General features: G+C 36.3%; 2 protein-coding genes across 12 annotated transcripts in view; both read right to left on the reverse strand.

The window, feature by feature from the left end:
- The window catches only part of LOC109684825 (serine/threonine-protein phosphatase with EF-hands 1), a 332,462-nt gene that overhangs the window by 289,368 nt on the left and 21,644 nt on the right, over positions 1 to 21,450 (reverse strand). Inside the window, exon 1 of one of the 4 annotated variants that reach the window (XM_074064240.1) lies at positions 21,230 to 21,368. The exons of 2 other annotated variants lie outside the window; for them this stretch is intronic. The gene's annotated coding sequence lies outside the window, so the exon portion shown is untranslated. Of the gene's footprint in view, positions 1 to 15,689; positions 15,824 to 21,229; positions 21,369 to 21,450 lie in introns of those variants that run through there. One more of the 4 variants, XM_074064236.1, reaches the window with a different exon arrangement.
- The window catches only part of LOC109674958 (serine/threonine-protein phosphatase with EF-hands 1-like), a 120,953-nt gene that overhangs the window by 15,662 nt on the left and 83,841 nt on the right, over positions 1 to 21,450 (reverse strand). For all 8 annotated transcript variants that reach the window (XM_074064226.1, XM_074064224.1, XM_074064227.1 and 5 more), the window contains 4 exons: positions 21,230 to 21,382; positions 17,210 to 17,395; positions 15,690 to 15,832; positions 2,071 to 2,177 (listed from right to left, as the gene is read on the reverse strand). In XM_074064226.1, the coding sequence (XP_073920327.1) occupies positions 2,071 to 2,177; positions 15,690 to 15,832; positions 17,210 to 17,395; positions 21,230 to 21,382 (589 nt within the window). The remainder of the gene's footprint in view (positions 1 to 2,070; positions 2,178 to 15,689; positions 15,833 to 17,209; positions 17,396 to 21,229; positions 21,383 to 21,450) is intronic.

Raw genomic sequence — 21,450 nt, forward strand, 5'->3', positions numbered from 1 at the left:
CCTTAGGAGTTAATATCAAGGTTATGCAGACCTTCTAAAGTAATTTGGGAAGAGTTTCCCTCTTTCCTATTTCTAGAAGAGTTTGTATAAGAGTTGTTTGATTTCTTTCTTAAATATATATTGTAACTGTAAATGAAACTGTCAAGGTTTTCTATTTATATATATTATATATGTGTATGTGTATATATATATATATATATATATATATATATATATATAATAGAAACAGTATACACACAAACCTGTGGAATTTGTCCATTTGATCTAAAGTTTGAATTCACTGGCATAAAAGTTTTCATAATACATCTTATGATCTCTTTAATGTTTATAAATTCTGCTATAATAACATCTCTTTCACTCTTGGCATTGGTTATTTGTGCTTGAACACATGTGCTCTCTTCTGTGACCTCTTTTTCTCTTTCTCAACAGAGTTGTATCAAATGTACCAGTTTCTTCAAAGAACTATTTTTTTTACTTTGATGATCACAATTTCATCTTTTTCAATATTTACATTGAAAGTTATCAATATCTCTCTAATTTGCATACATAAGTATTAAATGTTGACCTGGAAGCATGGCTCAAGTGGTAGAGGATTTGCCTATCAAGTGTGAGGCCTTGAGCTCAAAACCCCATACCGCAAAAAAAGTTTTGAATGCTGTAGTTTCATTATTATTTAGTTTCAGCACTCTAATTTTCATTCTCATTTCTTCTTTGATCCAAGAGTTATTCTGAAGTACATTTCTCATTTTCAATTGAAAAGAAGAATTTATTTTTGAGACAGGGTCTCAATACTTAACCCAGGCTGGCTTCACTGTTTTTTGTGGTCCTAGGAATTGAACCTACAATCTTACACATGCTAGGCCAGCAATGTGACTTGAGCTCTGACCCCAAGGTTTTGAAAAATGGTCTCACCACTACTTTTGCCCCAACTGGCCTCAAACTCATGATTCTCCTGCCTCCACATGTCAAATACCTGGAACACAGGTATGTGCCACTACACCCAGCTCTTGCTGTTCATATCTGCTAATCTTTGTAATTCTTGAGCAGTATCTAATCATCTCATTAACCCATCCATTATGCTTTCTCTTTATTTTAACAAGTGTACTTTTACAGCTACTTGCTACTTCTTTAAATGATTTTAAAGTGCATGTTTGTGATTCTTTTGTTTTCATTTTTTTACATTTTATATTTGATATTTGATAATTCCAATATCTGATGTCCTTAGGGAACCAGATCTGTTGTTTGTTCTTTCTGCTGACTGCTATACATCATACCTCATATCTCTTTCTTTGTTTGGTAATCATTGGTTGTGAGTTCACATTGGTTGATCTTAACCTTGGGATATACTAGTAGTGAAAATTAAGGATGCTTTCCTCAAAAAAGGATTTGCTTTCTAGGAGTAAGGAACATTACAGATTCTAGAGTAAGTTCACCATTTTGAGGGTACAGACATAATGTGGAACTCCCAAATTCAGCTTTTCTGTCTTTCTAGTATACTAGAGTTTAGTCTAGGATGATTGTTATACCAATATTAACATTTGCCCCAGGACAATCCAGCCTTTTGTGCTTGCTTGTTGCTCCATGCTCGTGAACATAGGTCAAATCATTTTTTTATTTTTGGGAGACAGGGTCTCCCTATGTAGTGGAGGCTAGCCTCAAACTTGCAATCCTCCTGCCTCAGCCTCTGCAGTGCTGGGATTACAGGTGTGCACCAACATGCCTGACTGAAATCATCTTTCATAAGGAGTGGAGATGTAGCTAGGAGGTTTACCATACTGTGAAGTTGATAAATGTATTAAAATTCTGCATCCTCATGAAACTAGCTGTTTCTTAATATACTACCAGGATAGAAGTCGAATTCAGAGTTACTTGTTTTTTTAATTGAAAGAATCTTACCAAAAAGAAGATATATGCCTGGTTTGAGTGAATAATGGGTTTAAATTTATTTTGTCTCTATCATTTCTTTCTAGCAAAAATGGAAGAACTGAAATCCCAAGGAAGTAAAGAAAATGAAAACTGACCTGTATATAACCTGATATGTTTGAAATGAGGACTACATAATTCTATTACCTGATCTACTACGGTCTTGAAGTTGGAAAGCATGAGTGAGGTCAGTTTTTTGTGAAATCATTCTCTCTTTTAATATCCTGAGGGCACTGCTTTCCATAGCATGAACACTGTGTGAAGAAAAAAATAATTAGTTGAAAGTCACGTAAAATATCTAGGTTTGTTGCATTTTAATGTGGCATGTTACCACTTACCAGTTTCTACTTTAAATAAATCACCTAAATTTAAACACACCATATTATTATTGAACGTGTGTGTGTTCACATACACACGTTTTCTGGATTTTTTTTTTTTGTCTTTTTGAGACAGGGTCTTGCTAGGTAGCCCATGTTAGCCTGAAACTCAATCCTCCTACCTCCACCTCCTGAAGTGCTGGGATTACAGGCATGCACCAACACACTGGTCAATTGTGAAATCTTAAAAGGATTAAAAATAGTGCTTACTTTGGGAATTCAAAGCTTCACATGAGTAATTATTTGAAAAAAATGCAAAATAAAAAGGAATGTGCTATGACAGATATTGAACTTTATCATTAAGTTATTGAAACAAAATAATAGGCAGTAATGTAAGAGAAGACATATACACGAGTAGAACATAGCAGAAATTTCATAAATATATCCAACTACACATGGGAAAAGAGATATTACAATTCGGTACAAATAGACATTAATTTAAATGGGTACTAGCACAGTTAGATAACCATCTGGACTTAAACATCTACCTCAGACCATTTTACAAAAATAATTTGAAATTAAGAGGAAATGAGGTACAAAATAGTCATGAGATATACAATTGTCCCTTGGTATCCATGGGGGACTAATGCGAGGAACTCCATGGTTACAAAACTTCAAAGATGCTCAGTCCCTTGAATAAACTGATGTAGTATTTGCATATAACCTGCACACAGTCTTCTGTATGCTTTAAATCATCTCTAAATTAATTACAGTACCTAATTCAACATAAATGCCATGTAAAGAATTGTTATACTATATTGTTTATTGAAAAATCATAAGAAAATGTCTATATATGTCAAAACAGACTTAACTTTTAATGTGGAACCCACAGGTATGAAGGGCTGACAGTATGTCAGAAAAATAAAATGGCAGATGCAAATCCAATCACATCAATAGTAACATATGTAAATAGATTAAATAATCAATAGGCAGAGGTGGTGATACCAGATACTAAAACAGATTCAACTATGTGTTATATATAGGAGACACATTTTAATTTCAAAGAATGAAAGGAAAGGGACAAAAAAAGAAATACCAGGCAAATAGTAACCATGATAGCTATGCTAATAGTAGGCAAAACAGCAGACTTTAGGACAAAAATTGTTACTAAAGGTAGAGAGGGATATTTCATAATGATAAAACAGTCCCTAAATCAAGAAGATAAACTAATTATAAACAAACAAATTATAAAACAAACAACATAGCCCAAAACTATGAAGCCAAAACAAAGAATTGAAAGAAAAGGAGAATTCAACAAACTTGGGGACATCAATACTCTAATGGATAGAACACCTGCATGAAAAATTAACATGAATATAGGACTTGAATAGAACTGCAAGCTAACTAGACCTAACTGACATATATAAAATACTCCACCCAACATCAGCAGAATATACATCCTTTCTAGGCACATTCTTGTGGAACATTCTTCACAATATACTGTATGATAGATCATAATATAAATAACATAAATCTGAACAGATTTAAAAAGACAAAACATACAAAGTATCTTTTCAGATCACAAAATAAATGAGAAATTAAAAACAGAAATAGATTTGGGAAATTCATAAATACAAGGAAAGTAAACAATACTAACCTAAAGAACAAATGGATGAAAGGAGAAATAAGAGAATACTATAAGATGAATGAAGATGAAAGCACAACAAACAGCCAGTAATAGTAAGGCACATCTATAATCTCAGGACTCACACTGAGAAGCCTAAGGCAGGAGGATCCTGGGTTTGAGGCAATCCTGGGCTACATAGTGAGACCTGTCTCAACATAAATTTTTAAAAAATGGAAAAGAAGGAAAAGTATGTGGGGTGCAACTAAAGCAGTGCTTATAGAAAAATTTATAGCTATAAACACATAATGGAATAAATATGTATAAATCTATAGCTATAAATACTTTTTTTATATTAAAATATCTGTATTTGCTGATAAAAAGGATAAAATAGTAGATCTGGCTAGGGATATCAGTGGCAGAATGCTTGCCTAGCATGCAAAAGGCCCCGGGTTCAATCTTTAGCACCACCAAAAAAAAAAAAAGCTACTGAAAATACCTGTATTTTAGCTACAAATACCTATATAAATATACCTGTATTTATGACTATAAATACCTATATAGGTAAATGTGCCTATGTTTAGGCCTATAAATACCTATACCAAAAAGAAGAAAGATCTCACTCAAATCAATATGATATTCTACTTTAAAACTGGAAAAAAAGGACTTGAGAGGCATGGACCAAGTGGTAGAGCACTTGCCTGGCAAATGCAAGACCCTGAGTTCAAACATCAGTACCACCTAATTTTTTAAAAAAATAAAAACTGGAGAAGGAATGTAGTGGAAATATTATGCATACATGTATGTAAATGGAAAAATGAGACATGTTGAAACTATTCCAGGAATGGGGGAAGGGAGGATAAAGGAGAATGATGGAGGGGATGAATTCAAGTATAATATATTCTAAGAACTTTTGTAAATGTCACAATGTACCTCCAGTACAACAATAATATGATAATAAAAAACTGGAAGAAAGCTGGACATGGTGGTACACACCTGTAATCTCATTACACAGGAGGCTGAGGCAGAGGAATCAAAACTTCTAGACCACCCTGGACTACACAGTGAGAATGAAATTAATTTTAAAAATAGGAAAACAGAGATAATTAATAAAAACAAAATTTGGTTCTTGGAAAGGAGCAATAAAATTGATAAATCTTAAGACTGGCTAAAAAAGGAGAAGACTCAAATTTCTAAAATTGGGACTGAAAGAGGGGACATCATTACTGAACTATAGAAATAAAAAAGAGTATAAGGGGGTACTACGAACAATTGTACACTAACCAATTAGACAACCTAGATGAAACGAACAAATTCCTAAAAAGTTACAAGCTGCCCAAATTAAGAACAAATAGAAAAACTGAACATGCCTATAACGAGTACAAAGACTGAATAAGTAATTCCACAACTCACCAAAAAAGCCCAGGGCCAAATGACTTCATTTATGAATTGCACACCAAACATTTAAAGCAAAATTAGTACCCATCATTTACAAACTCTTCTAAAAAATCAAAGAGGTGGGAACACTGCCCATTTAAGAAGCCAGTGTTACCCTGATATCAAGACCAAAGATCACAAAAATATAGACCAATTATTGCTCATTGTTCATAAGATGCAAAATCCTCAACAAGAGGCTAGCAGACTGCATCTAGCAACATACAAAAAGTAGTACACAGCATGAGCAACAGGAGTTTATCCTAGGGAGAAAAAGTTTGTCTAACCTTTGAAATCAATATAAATATTCTACATTTCTAGAATAAAGAAAAAACAATATGATCATCTCAATAGATGCAGAAAACAGTATTTGACAAAATCTAACACTCCTTCATGATGAACACATTAGACAATTCTATGCCACTAGGCACAGAAGGTAACTTCCTGGTGCTGATAGGTGTCATCTACAAAAAATACACAACTAACACTATACTTAATGGTGAAAGACTGAGTGCATCCCCTTATGATGAGGAATAAGACAAGGATATTGCTCTTATCAGTTTTATTCAACATTGTAGTAGAGGTTCCAGCCAGGGCAAGTAGACAAGGAAAAGAAATAAAAGTATCCAGGTTGGAAAAGAAATTAAACTATCTCTATTAATAGATTACTATGATCTTGTATACAGTAAGGCCATTTTATCCATATATTTATTATAATCAGTTATGACCAAGTAATGTAATATGTAATAAGATATGAATTTATACATAAAAATCCCAAAGAATTCACTAAAAAAAACCTACTAGAACTAGCTCAAGACTGTACAATCTTAATATATGAAAATCAGTTATATGTTTGTATTCTAGAAATAAACAATCTCCAAAAGAAATCAAGTAAATAATTCAATTTATAGCACCAAAAAGAATATCCAGAAATAAATTTAACAAAATAAATCCAAGACTTGGATACTGAAAAGTACAAAACACTGTTGAAAGAAATTAGACAAGATCTAAATGAACAGAACAAAATTTCAAGTCCATAGATTGGAAGACATAGTATTAAGATGGCAATGGTACTCAAATTGATCTACAAATTCAACCTATTCACTGTTAAAACCCAGTTGGCATTTTTTTTGCATGATGACAAGCTTATACAAAAATTCATATGGAATGCGATATTACTGATGCTCTATCATTCTCTTCTCCTTTCCCTCTTTCCCCAAGTTCTATAGAGTAGTTCCATTGCTAAAAACATATTCTACATCTGAGTTTGTATATGATCATGCTTTTTTTGTATATATGTTTATCTTTATATCTATCTTCCACGTATGAGAAAAAGCATGTGTCTTTCGTGTTTCTGATCCTGGCTAACTTCACTTAACATGATGTCCTCCAATTGCATCCATTTACCTTCAAGCCCCATTATTCCTTGTGGCTGAGTAATATTGCATACCATAAGATGTGAAGGTAGAGGATATAAGGATACGTATCGAAAGCTGTTGAAAAACAGGGGGTGGAAGGTAAAAGGATAAGGGAAAGTATTCAAAGGGAATGAATAGACCAAAGTAGAGCACACCCACAGTCCCACATTGAGACACCCCTTTGAATGTCAACTTAAATATTAATAATTAAAACCAGGACTGTAAAATAGACACAGTGTGTGGGGGGTACTATTGGGAGGAGGAGTGAAGGAAGGAGATTAAGGTGATGGTATATGGTTGATGGACTTCATATACCTATATGAAACAGAACTAAAAAACCTTTTTGCAATTGCTTTAAGTGGGGTGGGGAGGGGGTGAGAGGAAGAGACAATGGGGGCAATGTAAATAATGTACAATATAAGTCTAATTGAAATTGTCACTACAAATCCCCTCCCTGTATAATGAATATATCCTAATAATTCTTTTAAAAAATTCATATGGAGATGAACCTTTAAAAAGAAGTACAAGGTTCAACTGACATTTCTCAGTTTTAAAACATACTACAGATTGAGTAGCCCTTATCCACAATACTTGGAATCTAAATACTTGGTATTTCAGATTTCTTAGATTTTTATATTTTAGAATATTTGCATAGACTTTACTTCTGCTCACAAAATTTGGGATATGGATTTTCAGATTAGGGATCCCAAATATGTATAAAGCTCAAAATTAGAACAGTGTGGAACTCATTTTAGGCTAGACACATGGATGAGTGGAATACAATTTAAAGTTCAGAAATAAATTCTTACCTTCATGGTCAATCAATTTTTCATGGTGCTGGAATTGAACACAGGGCTTTGCATGTGCTAGGCAAGCACTCTACCACTGAGCTACATCCCCAGCCCCTAAGGTCAATTTATTTTTGACAAGTGGGCCAAGACAACTAAATGGGAGAAGAACAGTCTTTGCAACTAATGGTTCTGGGACAACTAGATATCCACACACAAAAGAATAACATGGGATTCCTACCTCACACCATACATAAAAGTTAACTCAAAATAGATCAGAGACCTAAATGTAAGAGCTAACTTTATAAAACTCTTAGAAGAAACAGGCATAAATCTTTATGACTTTGTGTTAGGCAATGGGTTTTTAGATACAACAATACAAAACAAGGAACCAGAGTGGCAGGGCAAGAGGCAGATTAGCTTTATCCATTTGACTGTATGAATGAGAAAAGTCACAAAGAAGAGACCACATTCTGAAGAAAAAGAGAGGAAGAGCATTGGAAACCACAAAAGAAGTGACAGGACAGCTGAAAAGCATGGAGAAAGAGAAGGGCAGCAGAAAAAAAGGAGGAAACAGTCTACAGCTCCAGTCAGCTGACACACAGCATCAACATTCCATCAGGAACCAAAAACAATACCAGCTTGTTTTCTTTTCCTTTGAAGTCCTGGGGATTAGATATAGTGCCCCAATCATGTGACTGAATGCTTGGCTGTTATAGCCCCAGTCCAGTGGTGGGCGAGTATTTTATTAACCTTGTCATTACCAAGTCCTACCTTAACATTGAGAGCAGTGGAACTGAAAGATTATAGGTGATTTAAAGCTCTAGCCAACAACTTGACTGCAAATGCACAAATCACAATGTAAAAACACAAGAAATATGAGAAAAGACTCTTCTAAAAGTCAACAATTTCAAACTAAGAGACTTTAGTGATAGTGAAATGGCTGACATCTAAGGAAAAGAATTCAAAAGAAAAATCAATGGAGTTTAAAGGAGATAGATGACTGAATGAATTCAAAGAAAAAACAAACATCAGAATTACATAAAGAAGACAATACAGGATATAAAAGAGGAATTCAATAAAGATATGGAAATCCTGAAGAAAATAAGCTGGGCTCACACCTGTAACCTCAGCCACTTGGGAGGCAGAGATCAAGGGGATCATGGTTCAAGGCCAATCCAGGCAAAAAATAAGCAAGATCCCTATCTCAACTAATATCTGGGCATGATGGCACATGCCTGTCATGCTAGCTTTGTGGGAAGTGTAAATAGGAGTACTGTGGTCCAGCCCTGCCCAAACAAAAATGTGAGACCCTATTCTAAAAATAACTAAAGCAAAAAAGGGTTGGGAGCATGACTCAAGTGGTAGAACACTTGCCTAGCAACCATGAAGCCCTGAATTCAACCCCCAGTACCATCAAGAAAAAAAATTCCTGGAGAAAATCAAATTGAAATTCTGGAAATGAAAAGTTTAGTAAGTCAAAAAAATTCAGGTGAAAGTCTCAATAATAGACTGGATTAAGTACAAGACACAATATTAGGGCTTGAAGACAAGCTAGATGAATTAAAACATTCAGACAATGATAAGGAAGAAACAAAAAGAAGACAGTATAAACAGAAAATACAAGACTACTAGGACAACACTAAGAGACCAACCCTACAAATCATGGGCATAGAAACAACCCCTTGCAATCTATCAGATGACAATGGAATACAACTAGAAATCAACAACAAAATAAGCTACAGAAAATATTCAAACACATGGAGATTAAACAATACACTGTGGGCTAAGCAGTTGGTCTTCAAACACATAAATTCCTAGAATGAAATAAAAATGAAGACACAATGTACCAGAACCTTTGGGATACAGCAAAGACAGGGCTAAGAGAAAAGTTTATAGCTATGAGTGCCTACATTTAAAAAAAGAGAGAGATCTCAAATAAATAACGTAATTATGGACCTCAAGCACTTAGAAAAACAAAAATAAGCCACACCCAAAATTAGTAGGCAGAAAGAAATAATAAAGATTAGATCAGAAATTTTTAAAATGTAGACTAAAATAATACAAAGAATCAATAAAACAAAAAGTCACCTCACTGAAAGATAAACAAGGTTAGTAAACCCTTAGCCAAATGAACCAAAATAAGGAAGGAGAAGACACAAATTAATAAACTTAGAGATGGAAAGGGAGATATCACAGCAAAGACCAATGAAATTCAGAGGATGATTAGGGAATACTTTAAAAATTATATTCAAAGAAACTAGAAAATCCAGAAGAAATGAATAAATTTCTAGATGCATATGCCCTATCAAAATTGACCCAAGAAAATATAAGCAATTTAAACAGGTCTATAACAAGTAATGAGATTGAAGCAATAAAGAAATGGGCATGTGAACTAAACAGAACTTTCTCAAAAGAAGAAATTCAAATGGCCAGAAAACACATGAAAAAATGCTCACCATCTCTAGCAATAAAGGAAATGCAAATTAAAACCACGCTAAGATTCCACCTCACCCCTGTTAGAATAGCCATCATCAGCAACACCACCAACAACAGGTGTTGGCGAGGATGCGGGGAAAAAGGAACCCTCTTACACTGTTGGTGGGAATGTAGACTAGTACAACCACTCTGGAAAAAAATTTGGAGGCTACTTAAAAAGCTGGACATCGATCTACCATTTGATCCAGCAATACCACTCTTGGGGATATACCCAAAAGACTGTTACTCCAGAGGCACCTGCACATCCATGTTTATTGCGGCACTATTCACAATAGCCAAGTTATGGAAACAGCCAAGATGTCCCACCACTGACGAATGGATTAAGAAAATGTGGTATCTATACACAATGGAATTTTATGCAGCCATGAAGAAGAACGAAATGTTATCATTCGCTGGTAAATGGATGGAATTGGAGAACATCATTCTGAGTGAGGTTAGCCTGGCTCAAAAAACCAAAAATCGTATGTTCTCCCTCATATGTGGACATTAGATCAAGGGCAAACACAACAAGGGGATTGGACTATGAGCACATGATAAAAGCGAGAGCACACAAGGGAGGGATGAGGATAGGTGAGACACCTAAAAAACTAGCTAGCATTTGTTGCCCTTAACGCAGAGAAACTAAAGCAGATACCTCAAAGCAACTGAGGCCAATAGGAAAAGGGGAACAGGTACTAGAGAAAAGGTTAGATCAAAAAGAATTAACCTAGAAGGTAACACCCACGCACAGGAAATCAATGTGAGTCAATGCCCTGTATAGCTATCCTTATCTCAACCAGCAAAAACTCTTGTTCCTTCCTATTATTGCTTATACTCTCTCTACAACAAGATTAGAAATAAGGGCAAAATAGTTTCTGCTGGGTATTGGGGGGGGAAGAGGGAGGGGGCGGAGTGGGTGGTAAGGGAGGGGGTGGGGGCAGTGGGGAGAAATGAACCAATCCTTGTATGCACATATGAATAATAAAAGAAAAATGAAAAAAAAAAAGAAATAAATGTTACTGCTTAAAGTTCATCATTAAGGGATATAGTATGTTATATTTTTCACTTAAATAAAAAGCTTTTTTATTAAAAAAAAAAATAAAAATCTCCCAACAAACAGCCCAGGACTAGATGGTTTCACTGACAAACTATATGAGACCTTTAAGGAGGAACTAACACTGTTAGTTCCAAAACTATTCCATAAAACAGAAAGTAAAGAAACACTACCAAACACATTCTCTGAAGCCAGTATTATCCTGATATAAAAACAAGATAAGGGCATGAGAAAGAATAAAAATTATATTCCACTTTGCATTATGAATGTAAATGTAAAAATTCTCAAAATACTTGAATTCAACAACAAATTAGAAAGATCACACACCATGATCAAGTCGGATTCATTCCAGTGATCAAGAATGGCTAAAGCATATGCAAGTCAATAAACAATACAACATGTAAACAGAATCAGGAACAAAAACCATATGATCGTCTAAGTAGATGCAGAAAAGTCCTTTGACAATATTCAATATCCTTTCCTGATAAAAGCTCTGAAGAAACTAGGAAGAGAAGGAATGTACCTAAAGATAATAAATGTTACACATGACAAACTTATAGCCATCATCACACTAATCAGGGAAAAACTGAAATCATTTCCTCCAAAGTCAAGAATGAGACAAGGGTGTCCACTTTCCTCCCTCTCATGCAATATGGGGTTTGACTTCCTAGTTAGAGCATCAAGGCAAGAGAAAGAACTAGAAGGAATACGAATAGGAAAGGAAGGAGTCAAATTGTTCCTTTATGCAGATGATATGATCCTATACTTAAAAGACCCTACAGACTCCACCAAAAAATTCCTAGATCTGATATAAACTCTTTTGATGAAGTAGTGGGATATAAAATTAACAATGAACAGGCAGAGAAAGAAATCAGGAAAATAAGCCCATTCATAATAGCATCAAAAAAGAGAATACCTAGGAATATACCTAACTAAGGTGAAAGACCTCTACAACAAAAACTATAAAACCCTGAAGAAAGAAATTATAGAAGACACTATAACATGGAAAGACCTCCCATGATGATGGATTGGCAGAATCACTATTATGAAAATGGCTATACTATCTATAGATGCAATGCAATCCCCATCAAAATTGCAGTATCATTTTTCAAAGAAACAGAGAAATCAATCCTAAAACTCACGTGGAAATGTAAAAGACCCTGAAATAGCAAAGCTAATCCTAAACAAAAAGACCAATGCTGGAGGCCTCACAATACAGACTTCAAGTTATAATACAGCCATAGTTACAAAAACAGCATGATAATGGCACAAAACAGACACAAAGACCAATGGAACAGAAGACCCAAAAATAAACCCACACAACCAGTCATCTGATTTTCAGCAAAGGTATCAAAACCATACATTGGAGAAAAGACAGTTTCTTCAACATATGGTGTTGGGAAAACTGGATATCCATGCGTTGATGGCTGAAACTAAATCCCTCTCTCTCAAAAATTAATTCAAAGTGCATCAAAGATCTTAATGTAAGATCAGAAACTTTGGAACCACTGCAGGAAAACAGGAAAAACACTTGAAAACATTTTTTTATTTTCTGAATAAGACTGCAATAGTTCAGGAAAGAAGAACAAGAATTGACAAAGGGGGTTGCATCAAATTAAAAAGTTTCTGTACATCAAAGGAAACAATTACCAGAGTGAAGAGACAGTCTACAGAATGGGAGAAAATCTTTGCCAGCTATTCATTGGACAAAGGGTTAATAGCCAGAACATATATAAGAGGTCAAAAAATTAAACACCAAGAAAACAACCCAATTACTAAATGGACAAATGAACTGAATAGACAGTTTTCAAAAGCGGTACAAATGGCTAATAAACACATGAAGAAACATCCTTAGTAATAATGGAAATGCAAATCAAAACATTAAGATTCTATCTTAGCCCAGTCCAAATGGCTATCATTAAGAAAATAAACGCGAAAAATTCCAAGATGGCGGCTAGAGGTAGGAAGCACAAAGCGTGCCTCCTATAGTGAAATCTTGGAGAGACGCTGGAGACACACCTTGCAGGCAAAACCACAGAGAAGAGGCATAACTTTGACCCCTCCACACCTCCAGCCAGCGCAGAGAATCTCCACTTCACGTTAAACAGAGAAATCAGGAGGGCCCCCGGGCCGCCAGTCACCTCCGCCCAGACAGCTTGGAAAGACTCGGACAAGGTGAGCTAAGCGGTATGCGAATACTCCCACAGACAACCCTGGGCCAGAACAGCATGGACAGACCGACCTCCACCCAGAGAAAAAGAAGAAACTGAGTAATAAGCAATAAGGACAATAAAGACACATTGCCAAGCGGGTGGGACGCACTGAGCACCAAGAGCGGGGGAGGGGACTCCTTCCCAGAAAACCTCAGAAAAAAGAACTAAACAGAGTTTTTTGGGTCTTTTTTTTTTTTTTTTTTTTTTTTTTTTTTGGTGGGACTGGGGTTTGAACTCAGGGCTTTGCACTTGCAAAGCAGGCACTCTACCACTTGAGCCACACCTCCAGGCCAGTTTTTTGGGTCTTAAAGGTATAGGATCATGTTGTCTGCAAATAGGGATATTTTGACAGTTTCTTTACCTATTTGTATTCCTTTTATTCCTTCTTCTTGTCTAATTGCTCTGGCTAGGAATTCCAGTACTATGTTGAATAGGAGTGGAGATAGTGGGCATCCTTGTCTGGTTTCTGATTTTAGAGGGAATGGTTTTAATTTTTCTCTGTTAAGTATAATGCTGGCTGTAGGTTTGTCATATATAGCTTTTATAATGTTGAGGTACTTTCCTTCTATTCCTAGTTTTCTTAGAGCTTTTATCATGAAATGGTGTTGGATCTTATCAAAGGCTTTTTCTGCATCTATTGAGATGATCAAGTGGTTTTTGTCTTTGCTTCTGTTAATGTGGTTTATTACGTTGATTGATTTTCGTATGTTGAACCACCCCTGCATCCCTGGGATGAAGCCTACTTGGTCGTGGTGAATAATCTTTTTGATGTGTTGTTGAATTCGGTTTGCCATTATTTTGTGAGGATTTTTGCATCAATGTTCATTAAGGAGATTGGCCTATAGTTCTCCTTTTTGGAGGTGTCTTTGCCTGGTTTTGGGATAAGTGTAATACTGGCTTCATAAAATGTGTTTGGCAGTTTTCCTTCCCTTTCTATTTTGTGGAACAGTTTAAGGAGGGTTGGTATCAGTTCTTCTTTAAAGGTCTGATAGAGTTCAGCAGAGAATCCATCAGGTCCTGGACTTTGCAGCCATGAAGAAGAACGAAATGTTATCATTCGCTGGTAAATGGATGGAATTGGAGAACATCATTCTGAGTGAGGTTAGCCTGGCCCAAAAGACCAAAAATCGTATGTTCTCCCTCATATGTGGACATTAGATCGAGGGTAAACACAACAAGGGGATTGGACTATGAGCACACAATAAAAGCAAGAGCACACAAGGGAGGGGTGAGGATAGGTAAGACACCTAAAAAACTAGCTAGCATTTGTTGCCCTTAATGCAGAGAAACTAAAGCAGATACCTTAAAAGCAACTGAGGCCAATAGGAAAAGGGGAACAGGTACTAGAGAAAAGGTTAGATCAAAAAGAATTAACCTAGAAGGTAACACCCACGCACAGGAAATCAATGTGAGTCAACGCCCTGTATAGCTATCCTTATCTCAACCAGCAAAACCCCTTGTTCCTTCCTATTAATGCTTATACTGTCTCTACAACAAAATTAGAGATAAGGGGAAAATAGTTTCTGCTGGGTATTGAGGGGGGGGGAGCGGGAGGGGGTGGAGTGGGTGGTAAGGGAGGGGGTGGGGGCAGGGGGGAGAAATGAACCAAGCCTTGTATGCACATATGAATAATAAAAGAAAAAAAATAAAAAAATAAAAAATAAAAAATAAAATAAAAATAAAAATAATAAAAAAAAAAAAAAAGAAGAATTAACCTAGAAGGTAACACCCACGCACAGGAAATCAATGTGAGTCAATGCCCTGTATAGCTATCCTTATCTCAACCAGCAAAAACTCTTGTTCCTTCCTATTATTGCTTATACTCTCTCTACAACAAAATTAGAAATAAGGTCAAAATAGTTTCTGCGGGTATTGATGGGGGGGAGAGGGAGGGGGTGGAGTGGGTGGTAAGGGAGGGGGTGGGGGCAGGGGGGAGAAATGAACTAAGCCTTGTATACACATATGAATAATAAAAGAAAAAGGAAAAAAAGAAAAAAAACCATTTCATTTAAACTTTTTTCTCACTTGGTAACAATAAACATACTGGTTTCATAACATATAAAAAAAACTAAAAATGACCATGTTCCAGGAAGTAAAGGAAGATAAGCTATGAATGTCATCACATGGAGAGATACGGAACATTTTAGTCACATATACTGCTGTGTAGAGAATAAAGGGCAAGAAGAGATGGGGCTGTCTGTGGGGCAGAGAAGGTTGTAGGTGAAGGGACTGAGTGTGTGTGAAAGTCTTTTCTTTACATGCAGTTACATTCATGGGTACTGGCTGCTTAATGAAAATTATTCTTTTGTTATCACATATGGGTGTATTCACCACTTGTTGAGGCCTGGAAGTATTTGAGTAACCACAAGGGGCTGTCTTAACTTGCATGGGCACCCTTAGTTACATGGGACTGGTAACACTTGATTATCAATACACACACCTTTGGTGAAGAGGGCTCAGGCATGATGAACTAGTTACTTGGTACTGGAAAAACCGTGGGGTTGTGCCATAGCCCAATCTGATGTAAGCTCCTCGATTGCTGCCTTCTTCATAATAATTAGAAGCAGAAAATACAGTAATGACCTGATTGAAGAAAAAGAGGGCCAGGTTTCATAAAATTAGTACTCAAATAGTCATTCAAGAAAGCCAGAAATAACTCAATCCTTAAAAAGCAAAAATCAAACAAAGCTCAAAATCCTGACAAATTACCCATGTCTGACATGACTTCTTATGATTCCACTGGAGGAAAACAAAGGTTTTCAGTCAGTGTCTCCAGGAGAACTAACTCCTGGCAACTCATCCAATATCTCCAGTGTATGAGCCAGCACTCCTGTGCACGATTTTACTACCAACTCTTAGAATCCTCTGTAATGTTTGATTATGGAAATTTTAATTTTCCAAGGGGACAAGTCCCTTGGGTTTTTTTCCCTTCTAATTCTTGAGTATTCAAAATAAAAATTTCTAGTAATTCAATCCTTTCTTTTGCTTAGAGCTCAGTGATTTAGAGTTCAAGATCCCACAAAACCAACACCAGAGGGATTATGGATGAAATAAAGGACCATAGCCACTATCTAGGGATGGATCCAGCCGTGGAAGCATGGTGGAATATGGAAAGATAGTACTTGTTGGCAGTAGGGAACCTGACTTATGTCCACTTCTGTCCTAATGAAATGGCAGTTCAGATAAGCCACTGTATTTTCTGTTTTCTCATAACAAAGAGATAGTAAATAATATTTGCCTTACTCATCTTGCAATGTTAGTATAAGCCTAAAATAAGTAAGAAAACTAAGGTGTTGACATAGAAAGAAAGGCTGTACAATCTGGTATTCATTGTTATTTATTGCTGTTTGCTATGGAAGAAGAGCCATCCATCCCAGGACAACTGAGGATAGGAATCAGTTCCTCAGTCCTCCTCTCTTCTAGCCTTATTGACATCATTGAAGGAGCACAGCATACGCCATTTTAGTAGCCATAGTAAAACTGACCACAGGAACAACTTGCTAGAAATCAGCTACTCGGCCACTTGAAGAAAACTGTATTTTGTGTTTATTGCTCTGTACAGGGAGTATGCAAAAAGGGGAAGAGAGAAAACTTGGTTTCCTTCTGCCTTTTATAGGCTCTGTGAGGAAAAGTACATTCATTCTTAACCCACACGTATGGGGGAAATGACTTACAATTAAATTTAAAGGACAAAGCCTTTCTGTATGTGTACTTAATGTCATGTATCAGAATTTCTGTTTCTGAAATTAATGAAGGTCAGGAAGTAAGCCAAATATGTGTCAGAGAATGGGACAGTGAAACCCTTCAAATATTCTATGTGAACCCTCCAGTCTTAGGCTCCTATTTGGTACTAAGGAAGACATTTTCTCATGGGTTTCTAGGTCAGACATGCTCTGTGCAGAGAAGACTAAGGTTGGGGGAAGGCTGTCTTTGAAAATGTCATGAATGATGTTAGCTCACCTTTCCATCATGGCAGATTTCATATCCATCAGGCTTACACTCATGAGACCTTATAAGCATCTTCAACTGGTATTTATTAAGAAACCTGGAGGTTACATCTGGTCCAAAATAGCAGCCTCCTCCTCTTCTTGTGTTTGGGTAACAGCCTTTCTTGCCTCTGGGGTCACTCCACAGAAGGTCAATAATCTTAGAACAGTAAACCAAATTAGGCTACTACTTATAAGTAAGAGTCCATCTTTCTAATTCCAAGTTATTTGGGGAAATATTAACCCAAGTTATCCAAAGAACTATTTCGCATTCTTCCATCAAGATTGTTTTGTACTCACCTCTTCCATGCATCCTTTAAAGAATAATTTTAATACCTATAGCCACCCAACTCCCTTTTTGCTCATTCCCAATAAGCAATTTAGCAATCACCAAAATCAAGGTAGAAAAAACCTAGTAACTGTGAAAAATTGGTCATTGCTTTTTTTCTCTTTGTCTTTAAAAAACTCACCACAGTTGTATAATTGTTGAATACACAAAGATCTTTTCTCTTGAGAGCTTCATTGTCATGTTCAGAGACAAAGTAGTTTCCAACAGTGAACAGACATTAGGTATCTTTAATATGTTCATAGAGATTAGATAGATCTCTCAGCTAGGGCTTGGTTCTAGGTTTTTGTCCAGTTGAGCAGATAGCCTCAGGAAGCTCTTGTTCTTTCTTTCTACAAACATCATGTTTCAGCAATACCATTTACCACAGACCATATTTCTCCAAGTGTTCTCCTAAATCCACAAGGGTTTTATTAGGACAACAATTCCTTTTGGGGTTGGAAGAGGCAAGTGCAGGTCACATGATACCCAGGACAGAAGGCTCAAGTTTCTAAGAATATTTTGCATAGAAAATCAGAGGCTCTTTGTGGCTCTGATCTATATAGAGTGTTTATTTTTATTTACACTTCTCCTCTAAGAGCTTAAAGAACAGTGAGAAAAACAATCTTTGTCACTAAAATAGTGACAACCTTCAGAAAACTCTTTGAGTCTCACTTTTGAAATCTTTCAGTCAGACATTTGAGCCAGTTGACCTGTAAAATACCTCAAAGTTCTCAGAGGTAATGATTCTAAAAGTCTGTATCTTCCACAGTTTGTTGTAGTTGTTGTATACATGTGGGAGTAGGTGGGTGCACGTGCCGGGCAAGCACTATACCACTAAGCTACACCTACACCCCTTCCACCTTCACATATTCCATTCAAGGACATGAAAAGGCATGCAATTTAATGTGTTTAGTTATTCTAGTATGTCCAAATCAGGTCTTGTGGCGAGGACCATAAATGTTTGCTCAACCTGACTGCATCAACTTAAACTTATGAAATTGAAACTGAATTAGAAATAAGTGAGGGAAAGGACAGTACGGTGGAGAGAACAGAAATGGCAGGAGAACCACCCTGGAATAATCAGTAGCTGGTCAACACTAGAGAAATCTTGCACCAGGCATAGACCACACATTTTGAAAGTTTTTGATGACTAATAGAGGTGAGAGTTAAAACCACCCAAAGAAGAGACAGTCCAGAAGTCTCCTTGTTGTCCACTGAATTCCATCAGTGGCAAAACTGTTGGAAATAAATAAATTGAAATTAATACAATGCAATCCCCTTACTTTGCTTGTGGTATGACAAAAATAACACTTGCATTTTAAACTGAGTCATATCTGGCTCTTATACCATGAATTCATGTTTGGTGGTTCCAAAGGAGGAAACATGAAACAAGGAGTTGTGTTTTCTTAGGAGGGCATTAAGTTTTCAATTTCTACATGGGATACAAATCATTTGTCACAAAATTACCTTGATGGACTCTTTATTTATTCATTTTTATTACTTGAACATAATGGGTGTCATTACGTCATTTTCCTACATGTATACTCCCTTTTCTTGCTGCGCCCCACAGAAAAATCTCTTAAATTACCCTTAGAATATAACATACATGATTTTATGTATATAGCCCTATATAATAGTATGGACATGTGAATGTTTTATATACAGGATAATGGGTAGATAATATGATAAAGTACATGAAAATAAAATTTTACAGCATTTTTCTTTTTTCTCCCTCTTTACCATATGCAATACTTATAAGTTACATAAGTTAAATGTACATATTATGGTACTCTGTTGGACTAGAATAACCACCAACCAAAGGGCTAACTCTTCAAGTAATTATCTATGTCATCTTGGGGAAATCACTTTACTTATTTTGGGCCCTAGTCATTATCAATTAAATGAGGACGCTGTATCTAACACTCATTTTTCTTTAGCATAACATCTTAAGTGTTAACAGTTTTTAAGAAATGAGTTTCTCTTTCAGAATCCATTCCAAGAGTTCTGCATTTCTTTTTTCTATCTAGAAATTATTCACTTGACTAGGAGTTCTCAGACTGTGGTTGTAATATAGATTTAATTCTGGATCTCACAAACAAACAAACAAACAAAAGTATAAAGGTTCCTAAGTTGGTGAAACAAATTCTTCCTTAGCAGCCATCTCTTTTCTCTCAAAACAAACTATCTTCTGAAATTCAGGAGTCTTTCAGTGGTAATTGCCTGAGAGATTAATTACTTGTAACATTCTTTCCAGAAAATTTTCAAACCACAGAAAATGTCAAAGTTTTACTGAACTACAGCTTTTATGTGAGCAGGATGACAAAACTCTGTGTCTCACCCTTTTGAATCTCCTCAATCTAAAATAAACCAAGAACACATGAGATCCCACCTACATCCATTAGGATGGCAAAAATCAAAACAACAAACAGAGGTTATGGGTAGCCCTATAGCAGAGTGGTCAGCCCCAGCACACAGACATGCACACACAGATGGTAAGTGCAGGTGAGGAAGTAGAGTAATTGGAGCACTTACACATTGAAGTGGGAATGTAAATTGTATAATTACTTGGGAAAACAGGTTAGAACTTCAAAATGTTTAACTTTAGCATTACCTTATCACCTAGGAATTCCACTCCTAGGTATATACACAAGAGACCTAAAAGGATATGTATGCACAAAAACTTGTATGTGAATGTTCACAGCAGCATTATTTGTACTGGCCAAGAAATGGTAACAACCCGACTTTCCATCAACTGGTAAATGAATAAATATAATGTGGTCTATCCATACAGTGGAATATTATTCAGCAAAAAAAGCAAGTTCTGACTCCCGCTATAACATGGATGAACATAAAGAACATTGTGCTGAGTGAAAGATGCCAGACACAAAAGACCACATACTGCATGTGTCCATTTCAACAACATATGTAAATCGATAAAGGCTAAAAGTAGGCAGTGGTTGCCTAAGGCTGGTGGACAGGGGGAGGGGAGAGGTAGGGAAGTGACTGCTAAGTGATATGGAGTTCCTTTTCTAGACAATAACAATGTTCTAAAATTGGATTGAGGTGATAGTTGGACAGTTGTGAACATACTCAAAACTACTGAATTATACACTTCAAATGAGTCAGCTATATGGTATGTGGATTTTATCTCAACATAGGTATTAAAATATAGTGGTGAGGGTTGGGTGTGGTTTGCACAGGCTTATAATGTCAGCTTGTCAGGAGGATCATGGTTCGAAGCCAGCCCAGGTAAAATGTTAGTAAGACGCCCCCTTTCTCCCTGTCAACAAGCATGCTGGGCATGGTGGCACACAGCTGTAATCCCAGGTACACAAGAGCACAGGCAGAAGGACAGTCCAAGGTCAATCCCAGGCAATAACACAGACCCTATTCAAAAAATAACTAAAGCAAGTAAGTGCAGGAGGCATGGCTCAAGTGGTAGATCACCTGCCTAAGAAGTGTGAGGTGCTAAATTCAAACTCCAGTACTGTCCAAGGAAAGACACACACACACACACACACACACACACACACACACACACACGAATTCAGAGAAAATGATATAATCTGCTTGTAACAGTAAAGTCAGTTTTTAGTTACATATTGTAAGGGACAAAATCATCTGTGTTGGTTTCATACCATTCTGGTAAACACTTTGATTACCTACCTGTTCCCATTCATACTTTGATAACTGTTCAGAATGGGAATCATCTGAAGCACCTTTTCCTGGAAGAGTAGAGGTTGCACCTGCTTTACTTCTCGTCAAGTCAGCGATTTGGCCTCTATTTATTGACCCGGGTGGCATCAGCACAGTTTTCATCTACAAAACAAATCCATGCTTTAGACAACTCCTGTGCTTATTGAGTTGCATGCAAACACTTCAGTATC

The sequence above is a fragment of the Castor canadensis genome, chromosome X (genome assembly GCF_047511655.1).
Source record: "Castor canadensis chromosome X, mCasCan1.hap1v2, whole genome shotgun sequence".
Lineage (NCBI taxonomy): Eukaryota > Metazoa > Chordata > Mammalia > Rodentia > Castoridae > Castor > Castor canadensis.